General features: G+C 41.0%; 1 protein-coding gene across 2 annotated transcripts in view; it reads right to left on the reverse strand.

The window, feature by feature from the left end:
* The window catches only part of kif3a (kinesin family member 3A), a 100,874-nt gene that overhangs the window by 26,523 nt on the left and 54,884 nt on the right, over positions 1–19,467 (reverse strand). Inside the window, exons 8-14 of one of the 2 annotated variants that reach the window (XM_041193338.1) lie at positions 18,388–18,562; positions 18,210–18,305; positions 16,048–16,056; positions 14,199–14,355; positions 4,570–4,750; positions 3,922–3,950; positions 3,019–3,457 (exon numbers count right to left, since the gene is read on the reverse strand). In XM_041193338.1, coding sequence (XP_041049272.1) covers positions 3,361–3,457; positions 3,922–3,950; positions 4,570–4,750; positions 14,199–14,355; positions 16,048–16,056; positions 18,210–18,305; positions 18,388–18,562 — 744 coding nt within the window. In that variant the 3' untranslated portion in view covers positions 3,019–3,360. Of the gene's footprint in view, positions 1–3,018; positions 3,458–3,921; positions 3,951–4,569; positions 4,751–14,198; positions 14,356–16,047; positions 16,057–18,209; positions 18,306–18,387; positions 18,563–19,467 lie in introns of those variants that run through there. The other variant, XM_041193337.1, reaches the window with a different exon arrangement.

Here is a 19,467-nt window from a genome sequence, read left to right on the forward strand (position 1 = left end):
GACAAGGACAGGAATTTGGAACAAGATCCTGTTCAGTGGAAGTGATAGTAAGGAGCAGACAGAAAGGCTCCAAGCTTAAAAGGGAGAAAACTGCAGGACGCAGACTTAAAGCAAAATAGGCTTGCAAGAAACCAGAAGATCCAAGGAGACAGCCGAAGGTCGGTCACTCTTTACTTTGGGCACATGATGCAGTGGTGTTCTATTGGCACAGCTAAGTCTGAGAGACAGTGTGTGGAATGAAGCTTGAATGCACGTGATGATCCAGCACAAAGATACATCAAAAGGACACTTCAAAAGCCTAGAAGCAACCCTTATGAAAGGCTTCCAAGAGAAAGCATGGTTTGGGAGAAGATTCCAAAGCGGAGAGAGGAGATCGGAAACCTCCAAGTGAAAGGTGGAATTCAGTAACACTGGTTGGCTCACGGTGTGAAAAGCATCTGGAGGGAGTTGATCAGAAATCCACAGCATCCGTTTGGGGTGCCATTTGTTACTTGGTTTTAGAGTATAGTGTGCCTGACCACAGGTCACCTATTGATTTACATGGACTATGTAGTTATGGTGAACATGAGAATATGAGATAGCTTTTGTTACTTGCACTATCATTACGAATCTACGAAGATATAGTTCTGGGTGAAGGACTATGTTAAATAGTTCATCTTTTCTTGTTTAATAAATGTTTTATTCTTTTCTTAAAAGTTCATCAGCTAACTCCCGAGACTGCTCAGTAGCCACCCTCCACGTTTCAAAACAAAAATAAAAGTTAGGATCTATCAAGCCGGGTTCCACCCTGAGATCTGGCTTGTCCAGTAGTAACATCAGCTTGGAACATAAACACAAGTGACAGACAGAGCTGAGCAATTCTACAACCAATGGATCTGATCTAAGCTCTGAAGCCACATCCAGCCATGAATGGTGGACAATTAAATAACTCACTGGAGAAGGTGGCTCCCCAAATATCCCCATCCTCAATGCTGGGGGAGCCCTGTACATCAGTGCAAAAGACAAGGCTGAAGCATTTGCAACAGGCTTCAGCCAGAAGTGCCAACTGGATGATCCACCTCGGCCTCCTCCAGAGTTCCCCAGCATCATAGATTCTAGTTTTCAGCCAATTCGATTCACTCCACAGGATATCAAGAAGCCATAAGACCATAACACGTGGGAGCAGAAGTAGGCCATTCAGCCCATCGACTCTGCTCCGTCATTCAATGAGATCATGGCTGATCTGATAATCCTCATCTCCACTTTCCTGCCATTTCCCCATAACTCTTGATTTCCTTACTGATTAAAGATCTGTCTATCTCAGCCTTGAATATACTTAACGACCCAGCCTCTAGAGCCCTCTGCAATAAAGAATTCCACAGATTGACTACCCTCAGAGAAGAAATTCCTTCTCATCTCTGTTTTAAATGGGCACCCCCTTACTCTGAGATTATGCCTTCTGGTCCTATATTCTCGCACAAGGGAAACAACCTCTCAGCATCTACCCTGTCAAGCCCCCTAAGAATCTTATTTATTTCAATAAGGTCGCCTCTCATTCTTCTAAACTCCAATGAGTACAGGCCCAACCTACTGAACCTCTCCTCATACGAAAATCCCTCCATACCCGGGATCAACCTAGTGAACCTTCTCTGGACTGCCTCCAATGCCAGTATATCTTTCCTTAGATAAGGGGACCAAAACTGTTCATTATATTCTAGGTGTGGTCTACTAGTGCTTTGTTTAGTTTTGGCAAGACTTCCCTACTTTTATACCACATTCCCTTTGAAATAAAGGTCAAAATTCCATTTGCCTTACCTATTACCTGATGAACTTGTATGCTAGCTTTTTGAGATTCATGCATGTGGCTGAAGGCACTGGATGCTGCAAAGGCTATGGGCCCTGGCAATATTCCAGCAATAGTACTAAAGACTTGTGCTCTAAAACTTGCTGCGCCCCTAGCCAAGCTGTTCCAGTACAGCTACAACACTGGTATCTACTTGGCAATGTGGAAAATTGCCCTGTATACAAAAGGCAGGACAAATCAAATCTGGCCAATCACCATTCCATCAGTAAAGTGAGGCAGGGAGTCATCAACAGTGCTATCAAGCAGCACTTGCTTAGCAATAGTCTGCACACTGACGCTCAGCTTGGGTTACCCCAAGGTCTCTCAGTTCCTGAGCCCATTACAACATTGGTTAAAACATGGACAAAAGTGTTGAACTCCAGAGGTGAGGTGAGAGTGACAGCCCTTGACATTTGGCTGCATTTGAGCGAGTGTAGCATCGAGGAGCCATAACAAAACTGGAGTCAATGGAATTAGTGGGAAAACTCTCCATTGGTTGGAGTCACACCTATCACAATGGAAGACGGTTGTTGTTGTTGTAGGTCAATCATGTCGGTTCCAGGACATCACTGCAGAATTTCCTCAGGTCTAACCATCTTCCGTTGCTTTATCAATTATCTTCCTTCTATATAAGGTCAGGAGTGGTGATGTTCACTGATGATTGCACAATGCTCCGCACATTCGCAACTCCTCAGATACTGAAGCAGTCCATGTCCATATGCAGCAAGACCTGGACAATATCCAGGTTTGGGCTGACAAGTGGCAAGTAACATTTGCGCCACACAAGTGCAGGGCAACAATTATCTCCAAAATGAGAGAATCTAACCATCACTCCATGACATTCAATTGCATTACCATTGTTGAATCCCCGACTATCAACATGCTGTGGGGTTAGCATTGAGCAGAAACTGAACTGAACTAACCATATTGTTACGACTGACCCCCGGGCCAATTTGTTATGATCCCCAATGAGGCACCCCAAATTGTTATGCTCCCGAGTGGAGGAGGGATGAAATGGCTCCCCTTCTTTATTCAACCCACTTGGTTGGTTGAAACAAGGTTAATTTAAAAAGCATCCCTTTCCACATGGATACCTTTTCCTGGTCCAGATATATTTATGTTTTAAAAAGAGCCAACTTAGCCAGGCTTTTTTTTGAGTTAAAGAAAGAGAGTTTATTAGTTACTAAAACGTGAGGAAAAAAATAATAAAACGCAATACACATAGACAGATTAGAAATGAGAAGTAAGTCCAGAAATAAAAAAGTTAAAAATATATATGAATTAATCTTTGGCTGGTCCATGAGGAATAGATGATATAACATTGCAGCCATTAAGTTGGATGATTCTAGTAGAGCTGACTTTGGGCAGTTGAGCAGTCGGTTTGGAGATTCCCGGTTCTGCAGGTTAGCTGAAAGGAGTTGTCCTGTTTCCTTTTCGACTGTGGCTGTGCTGACTTGTGACTTGCTTCCAGCAATCAGAGAGAAACTTTTTACCTGCAAATGCAGGAACGCCTAGTTGATGTTCTTCAGCTGTGACCTTCACAGCATACCCTCGCACACCAGGCCTGGAACACCAAAACTAGCACATAGAACCAGGGTTCCAGTTGGATTTTTAACCTCTTTTTCTTGTGTATTCCTGGAAGGGAAAAAAAAAACGTCTTTCGCCTACTTCTGCTTTCTTTTCAACTTACATCATGTCCACAGCCTGGGTTATAACTCACAGGAGATGGTTCCTGGTGAGATGGTAATCAGACTTCATTACTTCCACAGCCACAGGCGATTGCAGTTCAGTTTTTGCACTGCATCTTTTCCTTTGAAGCGTCTCTGTCTGAAGTAGGCATTGATACCTTTTTAAGTGTGACATTCATTCTCTGGTCTAGTTGGTCAAGTGTAATCCACATAGGAATTTTCAAGCAAGTGGTTACCTTAAAGTCCCAGCCAGTTCTTGGTTGTAGGTCCTTTTTTAAAAAACAGATGTCTTACTTAAAAGTTCAATATGCCCGTATGTAATTCGGGGCTATGATCTGTGGTCATGACAATATAAATACTGAGGCTACAAGAGCAGGTCATAGGTTAGGAATCCTGTGGCAGGTAACTCACCCCCTGACTCCCCAAAGTCTGTTCACCATCTGCAAGACACAAGGCAGGAGTGTGATGGAATACTCTCCAATTGCCTGGATGAGTACAGCTCCACAACACAAGAACTTTGACACCATACAGGAAAAGGCAGCCTGCTTGATTGGCATCCCATTGACAAACATTTACTCCCTCCACCACGGACACATAGTGGCAGCAGTGTGTACCATCTACAAGATGCGCTGCAGGAACTCATCAAGCCTCCTTAGGCAGCACCTTCCAAACCCATGAGCACTACCATCTAGAAGGACAAGGGCATTAGACACATGGGAACACCACCACCTGGAAGTTCCCCTCCAAGCCACTCACCATCCTGACTTGGAAGTATATAGCTGTTCTTTCACTGTCACTGGGTCCAAATCCTGGAACTCTCCCCCCTCTCCCACCAATGACAGCACTGCGAATGGACCTATACCACATGGATGGCAGCGGTTCAAGAAGGCAGCGCAGCACCACCTTCTCAAGGGCAGTTAGGGATGGGCAATAAATGCTGGCCTAGCCAGTAACACCCATGTCCCATGAATGAATAATAGAAAAAATAACAAGACCAAGTGAGGCAGTGTTTCAATTTTGTGGCGTAAGAAAAATACATTAGAATAGAAATTGCATTACCTCTTTTTCCTCCAGCTCTTTCCGAAGTTGCTCTGCACGATTCCGGCGTGCCTCTAGCTCACAATTTGACTCATCCAGTAGTCTTTCTTGCTCTTCAGCTTTGGCCAGAAGATCCACTCCTCCCACAATCACCTTCTTCTCTAGAGCTGACAATTTTTCCAACAAGGTCTGATGCTCCTGCCTTAAGAATCCCAGTGAATGGATCCCGTTACACACTTTTATTTTATCAAACATTAAGATGTAAATTCCCTTCAATGAGAGTAAAAAATATAAATCATTAACAATAACACAAGTTACCAAAAAGAAAATCAAAGTAGTGTTGGACTTTGGACCAGTGCGATTCAGGTTGATCTGTGATTTTGGACTTGTTAACTTTGGTCAATAAGTGCAAGCAGTTTCCACAGAGGGACAGAAGCAGATTAAGAACAGCAAATATTACAAGGAAAGTTACCAAAATATCTTAAAGGACCCTCAAAAAAATAGCTCATGATAATCATATTCAAAATTTTTCATTAGGAAATGACATCTTGGCACAACCTTCCAATCACTAGAGTAATTTTTTTTTTATATAAGCAAAAACATTTTTAAAGAACACACTTTGTTTAACACCTCTTACAAAATCTTTTGAATAGCTTATTGGCACATCACAGTATGCAGGGTTTTAAGGAGCTCTGATACCATGCCATTTTCGTTCATGTAACTGCATGCTTCTATGTTCATAACCTAGTTAAATATAACTTGTCTATTAAAAGAGACACAACTTAAAATATCTTGTTGCAGGTAACATAGCCATGCAGGGGAGTCACTTGCATTTGCTCACAGTAAAGTTTTAACTCATTTGAGATAATGTCTTAGCAACTAACCAATGTAGTAATTTGAAAATAACTCCACTATGGCCCCAATGTGCCCAAGAAAGATAATGGGCTGGATGTTACCAGTGAGGTGGCATGGGGGCCCGTAAAATGTTGAGGGAAGGTGCGGGTTGGAGTTCCCGTGGTCCTCTTCCAGCCATAGCATTTTACCAGCTGTGGGGAGGGTGGAGGATGACCTTCCTGTCCAGAGGCCAATTTAGCCACTTAAATGGCCAGTCAATGGCTTCTTCCTACCGCCACTGATAGGCAGGCCCTACAATGGGAGGTCGCCTGACGGCTTTCCAACATGTACTCTATGGCCAATTAAGGGCCTCGCAGCCTTCCCCCACCCCCACCACCCCAACCACCACACCTCAACTTCACTAGGACCTGTCCAACTGGTCCCAGCACCCAAGACTCCACTTACCTGGTTGGGAGGGACACCTGCTCCCATGGCATCCTCTCATGTGAGTTGCCAGCAACGGTCACCATTTTGGACAATGCTGCTGAGATTACTGAGCTGCTGGCCCTCTGATTAGCTAGCAGCTCTAGGGGGTGGGCATTTTTCAAAGGGACAGGAGCCTCAACAGTAACTAATTAGCTGCCAGACAGCCAAAAAACATGGCCAGTGGTCCTACAAGCTGCCAAGGCAGAGTTTCTCCAGCTTTTGGGCCAGTCATTGAAGCCCTCCCCACGCTGACAAAATTCCAGTCAGTGTGTTGAGCAGTAAGATAACAGTTAAGGGACAGGAGGAGAAATAGGAGCATAATTGCAATGGAAGAGCTGGAAGGGTGTAATTCTTTGCAATTGGATTGCAGACAAAACCCAAATCTTCCCATTACTGGCATGCTTGCTACATCTGGTGGGCATAATTAGGTATTGTAATACCTCAAAAACAATAACAGCAACAAAACTGATACAGAAGACAAGTATAATACACTTTAAACTAAACATAGCTTTATGGAATGTTTAAGGAAACTCTATTCTGTACTGATAACGTCCCCACATGTGCAAGTAAAATTCGACAGTTGAGATACTTAAAGCGTACTTTAAAGAAAAGTAGTTCAAGATTTGAACAATGTAACCATGAAATTGAGCACTCAAGAAAACATCTCTGCATATAAATCTTGCACTTATGTACGTGTTTCATCAACTTCACCCACCACACATACCTATGTCAAAATTTATAATCAACATTGTCAATGTAAGCTAACTACTGTCAATACATTTCCCTCTTTCAGTGGTGCTGCTGTCACGCTTTTATTCTGCATCTCTCAGCTCCCCAAACTGTAATCCAGAGAAACTCTCACCTCCAATCAACTCTACCTGTTTCCCAAATTAGGGTAGGTCTTGCTGCAAATGAGCAATATAAATTCAAAATACTGTATTCAGTCCTTGTATTTTATATGCAAATTTAAAATAAGGATGGAAGCAAGCCTCCAATGTTTAACCTCGCTTCACCTAAAGACAATACTTGGTCTTGGCAGCATACAATGCCATAAAAATTTGACTAATTTTATCTGAAAATTGTTGGCAGGAAACATAATAGAACATAAGACCTCAGACATCACTACTAGAATAAACTTAACTACAAGTTAAAAAACTTATCAACGAATACATGTCAATGTGCTGGGTGTAATAGCACAGTGATTATGCTATTAAATTAGTAATCCAGAAACAGGGGGCAGGATTTTGCTCTTGGAGGGAGTGGTCAGGGAGCCGACTGCGATTGGCTCCACACTGAGATTTCATGTGGGGCCAATTAAGGCACGCCCAGCTTGGAACGCGAGCAGCAGCGCTCAGCGCTGCCTGTGCAAGCAGGGGGAGGAGAGAGAGCCAGGCCTAATGCGCAGTTCACACATGTGCAAGAAAGAGCGCTTCAATTTCTCTGAGGCACGGAGATACCTCAGGGAGATTGAATTGGTTTTTTAAAGAATTAATAAAGACAGTAAGATTTTAATAAAACATGTCCCCTCATGTAACTCTGTCACATGAGATGGGACATGTTTTTAGTTCCAAAATAAAGTTTTTACTTAATGTTTATTTGCTTTAGGAAACCTCATCCAGCTTGTGGATGAGGTTTCCTAAAAAATATAAAGGCTGTTTGGCCTTGTCGCCTACCCGCCAACCATAAGGTCGGACAGGCAACATATATTTGAATTTAATTAGCTTGTTAATGGCTTTAATAGGCCTTTTAATTATCGCAGGTGTGCAGCCGACTCCAGCGTGCGGCCCCGAATGAAATATTGCGTGAGTGCGCAATGATGTTGGGACGCACGCATTTTACACTCGGGCGTGTCAGGCATGCGCCTGCATGCCGAGCATAATATTCTGCCCATGAGCTCAAAACCCACCAAGAGAAGTTTAAACTTAGTTGATTAAATAAATCTGGGGTGAAAAGCTAACAGTGATCATTAAACTGCCAGATCGTCATTAAAAACTCATCTGGTTCACTAACATCGTTTAGGGCAAGAAATCTGCTGTCCTAATCCAGTCTGGCCTATTTGTGACATCAGACATAAAGCAATTTGGTTGATTTTCAACTGCCCTCTGAAATGGCTAAGCAAGCAACTCAGATAGATTAAATCGCAACGAGAAACAAGAATAAAATTGGACAATCCAACCAGCATCAACCTGCTCATCCAACATAGCAAAGATAAACCTAGCATAGTGGCCACCGCGAAGTCCTCCTCACTGATATGCAAAGACTTGTACCAATGCTGGTAGAGCTGTCATACAGACCAGTCAAGAAACAGCCTAACATAGTGCACACAGAAAGCGGACCTGCTTGAGAAGGGCAGTGGCGGCGAGAGTTAAAAACCAGGGGCAGAGAGCCCCTTCAACCTGTTTCTACCTGTCAGAGCCAAAATGTGATATCAAAAGAAAACAGGTAGGTGATTGGCGGGTATCTCTTCCGTGTCTCTTTTGATTGGCAAGTGGTTTAAATCAGGAGATGTTATTACAGCTCAAGAGTACAGTTAAGAAATTCACTTATAAAATATTTAACATCCAAATTAATTAAGTAAATAGAATAAAGATGGTTGGGAGACGACGTGTGCAGCTGTACTATGTGGGAGCTGGTGGACACCAGTGCAATCCACCGTGACCACATCTGCAGCAAGTGTTGGCTGTTCGAGGAACTTTGGCTCAGCGTTGATAAGCTGGGGTCCAAGCTGCGGACACTGCGACACATCAGGGAGGGGGACAGTTACCTGGACACTGTTTCAGGAGACAGTCACACCCCTTAGATTAATCACATCAAATTTGGACCATGGTCAGGGGCAGGAGGATGTGACTGCCAGTGAGGCAGGTATGGGCATCCAGAATTTCATTTTGGAGGAGCCTCAGCCACTGCCCTTGTCCAATAGGTATGAGGTTCTTGCTCCTGGCATGGACGAGGGCACAGACTGCAGGGAGGATGAGCAAACTGACCACAGCACCGTGGTACAGAGTGCCATTCAAGTCAGGGGACAAAAGAGAAATGTAGTAGTAATAGGGGTTGGCATAGTAAGGCGAACATATACTGTTCTCTGCAGCAAAGGCAGAGTCCCAAAGGCTGTGTTGCCTACCTGGTGCCAAGATTAAGGACATCTCTTCTGGTCTGGAGAGGAACATGGAATGGAAGGGGAAGCATCCAGGTGTAGTGTCCACTTAGGTACCAACAACATAGGTAGGACTAGGAAAAAGGTTCTTCTGAGGGACTAGGAGCAGCTTGGGGCTAAATTAAAAAGCAGAACCACAAAGGTAATAATCTCCAGATTACTACTTGAGCCACATGCAAATTGGAGTAAAGTGAATAAAATCAGAGAGGTAAATGCGTGGCTCAAAGATTAGTGTGGGAGAAATGGGTTCCGATTCATGGGGCACTGGCACTAGTACTGGGGGAGGAGAGAGCTGTTCTGTTGGAACAGGCTTCACTTAAATCATGCTGGGACCAGTATCCTGGCGAATCGTATAACTAGGGTTGTAGATAGGACTTTAAACTAATTAGTGGGCAGTGGGGGGAGAAGGGTTCAACTGAAGCAAAGTTTAAAAAATCAAAAAGAAACGAGAGAGCAGAGGTGCAGGGTAATGAAGAGGCGAACGATAATCAAAGTGTGACAGGAAGAGGCAGAAAATATAAGCAGAAGAGTACAGCAAAAATTAGAACCAGAATGAGTAATAATGGTAAAAAGTCAAAGTTTAAGGCTCTTTATCCGAATACACAAAGCATTTGTAACAAGATAGATGAATTGGTGGCACAAATAAAAATAAATGAATATGACTTGATAGCTATTACAGAGACGTGGTTGCAGGGTGACCAAGGCTGGGAACTTAAAATTCAAGGATATTTGACATTCCGGAAAAATAGGCAAAAATGAAAATCAGGTGGGGTAGCTTTGTTAATAAAGGAAGGTATCAGTACGGTGGTGAGTAGTTGTATAGGTGCAATAGATCGTGATGTGGAATCAATTTGGGTGGAAATAAGGAACAGCAAGAGGAAGAAGTCACAGGTGGGAGTGGTCTATAGGCCCCCAAAGAGTTGCTTCACTGCAGGACGAAGTATAAATCGGGAAACAATGGAGGCGTGTAAGAAGGGTGTTGCAATTGTCTTGGGTGATTTTAGTCTGCCTATTGACTGGACAAATCAAATTGGCAGAGGTAACATGGAAGACGAGTTTGTAGAGGACATCAGGGATTGTTTCTTAGAGCAATACATTGCAGAAGCTACCCGGGAACTGGTTATTTTAGCTCTAGTAATGTGTAATGAAGTGGGATTAATAAGAGATTTCGTAGTTAAGAATCCTCTGGAGGGTAGCGATCATGACATGGTAGAATTTCAGATCCAGTTTGAGGGTGAGCAACTCGGGTCTCAAACCAGAGTCCTCAACTTAAATAAGGCCAATTACAGAGGTATGAAGAAAGATTTGTCTAAAGGGCTGGGAAAATAGACTAAGCGGAAGGTCAGTGAGTGAGCCGTGGCAGACATTTAAACAGACGTTTCATAACATTCAGCAAAAATATATCCCAGTCAAAAAAAAGGACTCGTTGAGAAGGATGAACCACCCATGGTTAACAGGGGTGGTCAAGGAGAGTATCCAATCAAAAGGCATACAAAGTGATGAAAAATAGTGGTAGGCCAGAGGATTAAGAATTTTTTTAGGATCCAGCAGTGGATGACTAAAAAGCTAATAAAGAGGGAGAAAATTGATTATGAAAGTAAATTGGCAAGAAATATAGAACCAAACAGCAAAAGTTTTTACAGGTATATTAAAAAAAAGAGTGGCTAAAGTGAGCGGAGGGCCCTTGGAGGATGTGAATGGAGAATTGATAATGGGGAACAGAGAAATGTCAGATAATTTAAACCAATATTTTGCATCAGTCTTCACAGTGGAGAATACTATAAACATCCCAAAGAAATCAGATATGCAAGGAGCTAAAAGGGGGGAAGATCTTGTAGCAGTCTCTGTCATGAGGGACAAAATATTTGACAAACTAATGGGACTAAAAGCAGGCAAGTCACCAGGCCCTGATGACCTGCATCCAAGGGTTTTAAACGAAGTGGCTGCAGAAATAATGGAGGCATTGGTTGAAATATTCTAGAACCCACTGGATTCCGGGAGGGTCCCAGTGGATTGGAAAACCATCAATGTGACTCCCCTGTTCAAGAAGGGAGGGAGACAAGAAGCAGGAAACTATAGGCCAGTCAGCCTAATATCTGTCATTGGGAAAATGCTAGAGGTCCATTAACATTGACCCCAGTAGACACCACTGTATGCCAAGGAAAAATACTGCAGGTGCTAGAAATCTGAGATAAAACCAGAAAATGCTGGTAATACTCAGGTCAAGCAGCATCTGTGGAAACAAATATAGATAACCTATCATCAGAACCCACCAAGGCTTCTTTGAGAGGTGCCGCACAAATCCACAAGCTCCATCACCTAGAAGGAGTCACTAGGGGATGGGAACAACATTGTGTCCCGATAGTGCACACAAGCCTCTGAATGCAGAAAAATTATTTAGTACATGAACTCACTCTCCTATATAAACAATGTGATACCATGGCCTAGATTTTATGGTCAGCGTCAAAGTGGCAGCATTCGCCATTGACTTCAAAGAAAGCTGCCCACAAAGATCTAGTGATCTCTGAGGCATGGATTTCATCTTTCCCAACATTAATTTGAATCTGGTGTAAAGTCAAGGGAATTTCTAGTCTGTTAGCACAGTGAACATCAAGCAAGCTAGGCAGCCAATCACAATGAAGAATTCTCACAGACTGCAAACCACAAAGTGAAATGAGTTGATTATCCTTCACACTGAATTAAATTTTACATACAGCAAAATGAAGTTTGGGACATACACATTAGAAACTGAAAAGAGACTAAAAAAAATTATAGAATTATCATGACAAAGTTGATATTATATAAATTCCAGGGCAGGAAAGGTTATTCTGCAATATTTATGTCTTAGTGCACCCATTAAAAATCCAGTTACAGCTCATTAAAAACGTTAATCTTCTTAAACAATGATATTACACTATAAAACAGTCAATTCAGTGATTTCCTAAGATTGCTGTCTGCAGGGCCTTCAGCCTTGCACTGTGTGAAGGGTCAGGGGTTCAGCGATAGCAACTTCTAGATTTTTGTGCTTCATTGCACAACTGTCAGAAGTTGCTGCCAATTTCATAGGGTTATGATGGTGAATGCTGACAGTTCTCCAAAAGCAAATTACAAAAGCAGATAAATATATACTGAGTCAGATTTTGCCATGAGTGAAGAACAAACAGCAGCAGCCTTTTGTTAGACTTTCACTCGCCCATTGACTTTTTGCAGCCTTTTGAACAGCAAGTTGCAGCCAGCCAAATATTTAAATAGTGCAGTGCACTTTTTAGGCCATTTCGACCTGTACAAACAGGGTAAGATATGCATCTCTTCAATCAATCAGATTGAAGAATTGTTAATGAGCAGTGCAGTGTCTTAGCCAGAAAGTGGTAAGCTACAACAGTGAATTCAATGTCAAAACAGATTAAGAAAGCAAAATAGAAAAGAGAGAAATATAGGGTTGAGAGAGAAAAGACAGCAAGAAAGAGTAAAAAATAATGTATTTACATTTTTGTTAATCTCCAACAAAAGCTGAAGATATGAGACTCCCACATGTGAAAGTTAATTTTCAGTGCCAGAGAGGTTGTTTGCCACTAATTAGGATATCCCATAGTGTTAAAAGAGTCATCACACCGGAATGGACAACGCCTAACTTTCTATGGAGGCTTTCACCTGTATTTAGAACAGCAGCTTGGGAACTTAAAGTTCAATACATTTGAATGGAGAGTCAGAAGGCGAGATGCAATTTTCACACAGCTTACAAAGGGGCAGTGCATCACAGGCAGCAACTTCAGGATTTTTCTGTTTAACTGCCCATGTGTGCTTGCCAGAATTTGCTGCCAATTTGCATATAAATAATATTGAGTGCTGTTTGTCTAACCGTTATTTTTAAAATCAGTACTCAGCACATTAATTACATACATATATATATGTATATGAATGAATATTGATTTGCTAGCTGGAACAGTTTTCTTCAGATTATGAGCAGCATTTTCTGCCTGTTGGGCGAGTTGGCCCAACCCAATACGACGGGCAGGGAGTCGATCCCCGCCAGCGGTGGGCTGCACCGCCATTTTAGGCCTGCCCAGGGTGACGTCCAGCAGGAAGCATTATGCGCTTCCTGTGCGGGCGGGGGGATTCCCTGAAATCGAAAGTGCACTCTTTCGCGCATGCACACGAAAGAGCACACAACTCCCTGAGGTTAAGTGCAGCCTCAGGGAGATCGCTTCCACTTTCAAAAATATTAACAATAGAAAAGAAAATTCCCAAACATGTCCCCCTCATGTGACAATGTCACATGAGATGGGACATGTTCATAATTTACAGAATACCTTTATTAAAATTTTTAAAACCCTGCATGAAACCTCATCCAGTGCCACTGGATGAGGTTTTATGTTTTCTCTATTCGCGACTGGGGCTCCTGGCCTGCCCGCCAACCTTAAGGTTGGACGGGCAGGTCCTTTAATTGTTTAAATGATCCTGTCAATGGCCTCAATTGGCCATTGACAGGTCGGCGGGCCCATAGTTGATTTTGCTGTGCCTCGGCCTTCCTGAAAATTTAAATGGGCCTGGATGACTTCTGGGGTTCCACCCCACGTCATCCCACATCATTTTACACATTGACCAGCGGCACCCCCCCTTACTCGCCAACGCCAAAATTCTGCCCTATGTAATTATTACTCCTTAAAGATATCAATCTAAAATTATTCAATTCCAGCCTGTTGTCTATTTCAGAAGAAGGAAACCCTGTGATGCATGGAGCATTATACAACCCAATCTTAAATACAGATAAACACGCAGCACCTTTTAAAATAAAAGATCTAATGGAAGCTCTTCTACCAAACATTCTCCATCATAAAACTGGCCATTTTGAAACACACTCATAATCTCACATCTTGAGTTTAAAACCTGCATACATTCATGCTGTACAGAACGTCAAGACATTCTCTGCTTGCCAGTCCATGAATTTCTGTTCATTAAAGTAAGTAAAAACTATGGATTGATTAGTGAAGAATCAAGTCAATGGTGTGGACCACATCCACTTCTGTTCTTTTTTCCAATGAAAATAAGCCCAATTCTGTTATATTTTTTATTCTGAGTGAAGCATTAGCTTGCATTAATATTTTTTAGTAACTTTAGTGACTTGAATCTCAAAATCATTCATGCATTCATTGAACTTTTACATTCTTCTGCTTACTGTGCTTTCAGCAGGTCTTTTTCTCTCTTCTCTAGTTCTGCTCTGGCTTTGTTTCTTTCTTCCTCCTCCATGTCAAGTTTGGCTTCAAGGACTTTTCTCTCTTCATCAATTTTTGCCTGCATTTCTGCCATCTTTTCAGGAGATACTTTCTTTCTTGCTTTAATGGAAAAAAAAACTTTTATCTCATTGAGCAGATCACATATTTACATTTTGTCAGTCGAGTGACCTCGATTAATATAACTATAAGTTGATTAAGCATAAATATAAGCAATACTGATAACTTTATTTTGTTTCAAAATGAACACCAAATTTCAATTATGCATTTTCCATGATAGGAAAGAGCTGTCTGTTGATTATTTTTGTACCTGGATATTCTAGGCTGTCAAGGAAAGGTTAGAGTAGCTGGGGCATTTAAGGTAAGGCTATATCATGCCAAGATAGAAGTGCTCAGCTGTCTGAGCAGCACACATGACTGGGTCAGTTAACACCAAGGAGCAGTCTCGATTAAAGAACGACATTTAACGTGAAGGAGCTGGAATAGCTCACTGCAGGACACCAATATCATCCATGCAGAGACACTAGAAGAACATTAAGAAAAAGCCAGTGAAAGAACACAGACTCCAGAAAGCAGCAACTCCCAAGATGGGTTAGGCCACTGGTTTAAAAAAGATATTTGATTGAATTCCAACAGCAACACTTTTCTGGGCACATTCAAACATCTTTTGGAAACTATTTTAAGCTGCTTTGTGTAAAATTATATGAATTCTATTTTTAAAAGGTGTCGTAGGTTGGCAAACTGAGAAAATAAAACAGCTGTTCAAAGATATCAGAAAAAAATTAATTTAATTAGCTTGTTATGGACATTTTCCAACTAGTTGCTCTCCTTAATATTTTGCACTGTAATGAATCAGCATTACTAATTTAACAGATAATAGTTATTTGAGCTAATCAAGTACAAACAAACTGACATGCACTCTGGATGTGAGATTTTGAAACTCGTTAATAATTTCCCCATACATTACAGGTGCACTAACTGCAAGACTTTCAAATAATGCTACAAGTAGCCTTGCACTAAAACATAGGAACAGGAGGCCATTCAGCTCCTTGAATCTACTGCACCATTCAATTAGATCATAGGTATAGTAGCTAACTACATTCACTGATACCATGCTCTTTCCAAATTTTGATAAACCTGTTCCTTCAATAAACTTGTTCAGATTAGAACAAATCAGAGTCATAAGTTACATTGCGTTAATTGCTCAGTCATATTACAACTACAATTTGTTCACCACCATTCCACACCATTTTGGATTTCTACTCCCCTTCATTTTAGAAGATGAAATTCTAGGCATCCCAAAGTTTTTAGAAAGAACATTATTCATGAAAAAATGAATCTGCTTTCAAGATAATGGATCTATTTTCTGGATTGTGTCTTGTAATATTTTACATCAAAACATGATTACTATAAAACAGAAAATCAACTATTAGATAAACAATATTACAAAGTATTTCTTTTTAAATTTAAAATAAGGAGCCCATGAGAAACCAGTACCATGGACATAATCCTACTTCTCCTGGCTCCTGCGCTTTGGGTCTAAAACTTGCTCTCTCCACGTTGCCAAACTCTAATTCCTTTTGATACTATTTTGATATCGCTTTTATTCTTTCATTCATTTCATCTTTCTATAGGTTATTAAAAAAGTAAAACACGTTGTAATAACATGCAATAACATATCCCTTTTAATGGCATCAAGTTCAGATCTTGCACAAACTACCACCCTTACAGAAAAATATATATAAAAGAAAAAACTCCACTGAAAATGGAAATAAAAAAATTGAGCCCACAAACCTGTTTGATCTTGAATTAGGAAGTAGTTAGCAAGCCACAGGGAGGCAGCATGTAAATACGGGAGGAAAAAGAGTAACAGATTAGATCATTATTTTCTGCACTTCAGGCAGTCAAAGCAATGAAGGTTTAAGTGAAGGCTGACACTAAAATGAAAAACAAACAAATGGTTAATACAGATATTGTGTTTCACAATTCTTACCCAGAAACAAACCAAACCAATCACAAAAGATAGATTAGCAATTTTAAAAAAGCAGATACTATCATAAGGGACTCAAGATAATTCAATGAAACAGAATTTATTTTGAACTATAGTTCTCTCAAAATTTGCTTAAGCAACCCATAACATCCCTTAAAGAATTGTAGACTAAAATGCAAACCTCCAGCCCAAATTTTACCTCTGGCCCAGTCTTTGGCAGGTGAGCAACAGAAACTTGCCCACTGTTCCAAAATAAAGGTCTGAGCTATTTTAACTCCTTAGCCTCATTTAAATTCCACAGATTGACTTCTCTTCATTCCCCAGAGCATACCGTCAATTCTCCTTTACAGTTAGATACTAAGCATTATACGAGAATTGATATACGTAAACACAAAAGGTATGACAGCATAGTGGTTATGTTACTGGACAAGTAATCCAGAGGGGTGGATTAATAGGAGTCCAAATTCCACTATGGCAGCTTTAGGATTTGAAATCAGCTTTAAAATACCTGCAAATGAAAAATCAGTTGTCATGTTATGATCCCAGCTGATTCTATTGTACAAGCCAAATCCCAGGGTGGAACACGGCTTGATAGATCCTAACTTTTATTTTTTGTTTAGCTATGTGGAGAGTGGCTACTGAACAGAGTCACAGGAGTCAGGTGATGAACTTTTAACAAAAGAATAAAACATTTATTAAATGAGAAAAGATGAACTATATTATAACACTTCTTCACCCACAACTATACCTTTACAGATATATACAGATTTGTAAGGATAACACAAGTTACAAAAGCTACCTTATACTTTAATGTTCACAGAAGTACGCAGTCCACGTAAACCAATGGGCGACCTGTGGTCATCCACACCACACTCTAAAACCAAGTGACAGATGCCACAACAGACATATGCTACAGATCCCTCCTCAACTCCCCCCAGGTGCTTGTCACACTGAGCCAATCAGACTCACTGAACTTTGTCTTTCACATGAGGGTTTCCAATCTCCACTCTACAAGAACTTGCTTTGGAATCTTCTCCCGAACCAACGCTTTATCTCAGATGCTTTCTGTAAGGGACCACCTCCAGAATTTCTGATGTTCCTCTCCCTTGGATCACCACATGCATTCAAGCTTTCTTTCACCACTCTCTCACTGACTCAGCTATGCTAACAGAACACCACCGTTTCATGTGCCCATAGCAATGAGTTTGGAACTTCTGGCTTCTCCCACGCCTATGTTACTTTAAAACTGTGTCCTGCAGCTTTCTCCCTTTAAGTTTGGAGCATTCCCCTCTGCTCTGTCACTTCCACAGAACAGGACCTTTTCCAGACTCCCGTTCTTCCTTTGACTAGAAGTTCTTCTTGGGACTTTTCCTCTGCCTCACCCCTTGGCCTTAGGGCCTTTCAGTTCTTTTGGGAAATCTGCTCTCTTTGCAGTTCCCTCTCAGGGAATCCTCTCTGGAATCCTGGCTTCAACTTCAGTTTGGGACTTGCTATCTGTCTCTCTGGCAGCTACTTCCAACTGAACTCAAACTGCTTTTTCTTAAGAACAGCGAGTGCGCGCAAGGGAGAGAGAAAAAGCACGAGCGCGAGGGGGGCGCGAGCACGAGGGGGGCGCGAGCACGAGAGACATAAATACACAACCTGCATTACATAAAGGCATCATATCACTATAGCAGCATTGTTCCACAAGGTTGACTCTTGTTTTTATATTGATGCAAAGTTTTTTTTTAAATAAATGGAGCACCATTACTCTTGCTAAACAAAGTTGTGGCTTCAACTTTCCCAGTTCAAAATAGGTTAAATAGGGGAGAGAGAATCAAAATAAGACTTGAAAGCTAATTATTGCTGACCACTACAAATCTATCGTAAAACATAGCTCACTACCACACTAAATTTGAACACTCCCATCCCCATTTTCATCATTTATCAAATAGGGACATAACCCAAGTTTACATCAAATGCCTACCTCTTCGCTTCTTTTTCTTCTCTCCACCCTCTCCACTTTCAGCTTCTTCATCATCATCTTCAGAGCCACTAATTTCTGAACCAGAGATTTCTTCCCCTGCAAATTATTAAAAATTTCAATCAATCACTATTCTTATTTCATCAGTAGCTCAATGTTCCTCTACATCTTGGGTCTATACCTTCTTTCAATTTATTCCTAAGATCCTCGATTTCCTTCTGGAATTGGCGCAATAATGCATCTTTAGGATCTTCATTAATTCTGGCTTTGTTTTTGATATTCTTTGCTCTGTTTGCATATCGTAAAGTGCTGATGGTTTCATCATAATTGTAATCTGCTGGTCCAATGTTTGCACACTGATAAAGAAAATGTGAATAGATAAATGTGATGCAAGTTCAATCCTGCATGTTAAACTGTCATTCTTGGTTACTTTGCTATAAGTAGGTGCCAAGCAGAGAGTATAGATGCGTTCTTACAAGGTGAAGTGAATACAACCCTGGAACTAGGTTGACTACTCATCCATTTAGCTGCAGGTGGTTTGTGGTCCAAGAAGGTCATTAAATCAGAAAGGAATATGGGAGACACCCACATCTGAGTAACTAAACTTCATCAGTAAAATAAATCTTCCACCCTTTAAAAATAGTCAATGTCTGTTAAAATCTTCTGAAAAATGCAGCCGGACAAAACAACTCATCAGTTAACATGAACTCCTGAGCTAACTACACTGAATTTTAACTTTCCAATAAAACTTGGATTTTAGATAAACCTTAAGTCATATCACAACTCTTCCCCCCTCACACTTGCAGAAAAGGTTTTACATTAGGGTGTTATCTACCATGTATATGGAGAATATTTTTAACTTGTAGCTATTAATTGTACTGTTATACTATTAGAACTTTAAAAGAATACAAGGATAAAGGCATTATCATATATATTTAATTTGTGATAAAAACTTGTAATGCCAGGGGCCTTAGCAGACAGCTAACCTAATATCTGTATTTTAGAAGAGTGATAGAACATGCCCAGGGAATTATAGACCAGCTGGCTTAACATCAGTGGTAGAGAAAAAAATAATGGAATCCCTACTCAAGGAAACAATAAAAGAACATCTAAAAGTGAAAAATATAATAAAGTCAGCATGGATTTTAAAAGGGAAAGTCTTGCTTGAACAACCCTACTTAAGTTTTTGAGGAGGTGACAGAAATTGTAGACAATGATAATGCACTAGATGCAATTTAAGTCATTTTCAAAAGGTTTTTGA

The sequence above is a fragment of the Carcharodon carcharias genome, chromosome 8 (assembly GCF_017639515.1).
Source record: "Carcharodon carcharias isolate sCarCar2 chromosome 8, sCarCar2.pri, whole genome shotgun sequence".
Classification (NCBI taxonomy): Eukaryota; Metazoa; Chordata; class Chondrichthyes; order Lamniformes; family Lamnidae; genus Carcharodon; species Carcharodon carcharias.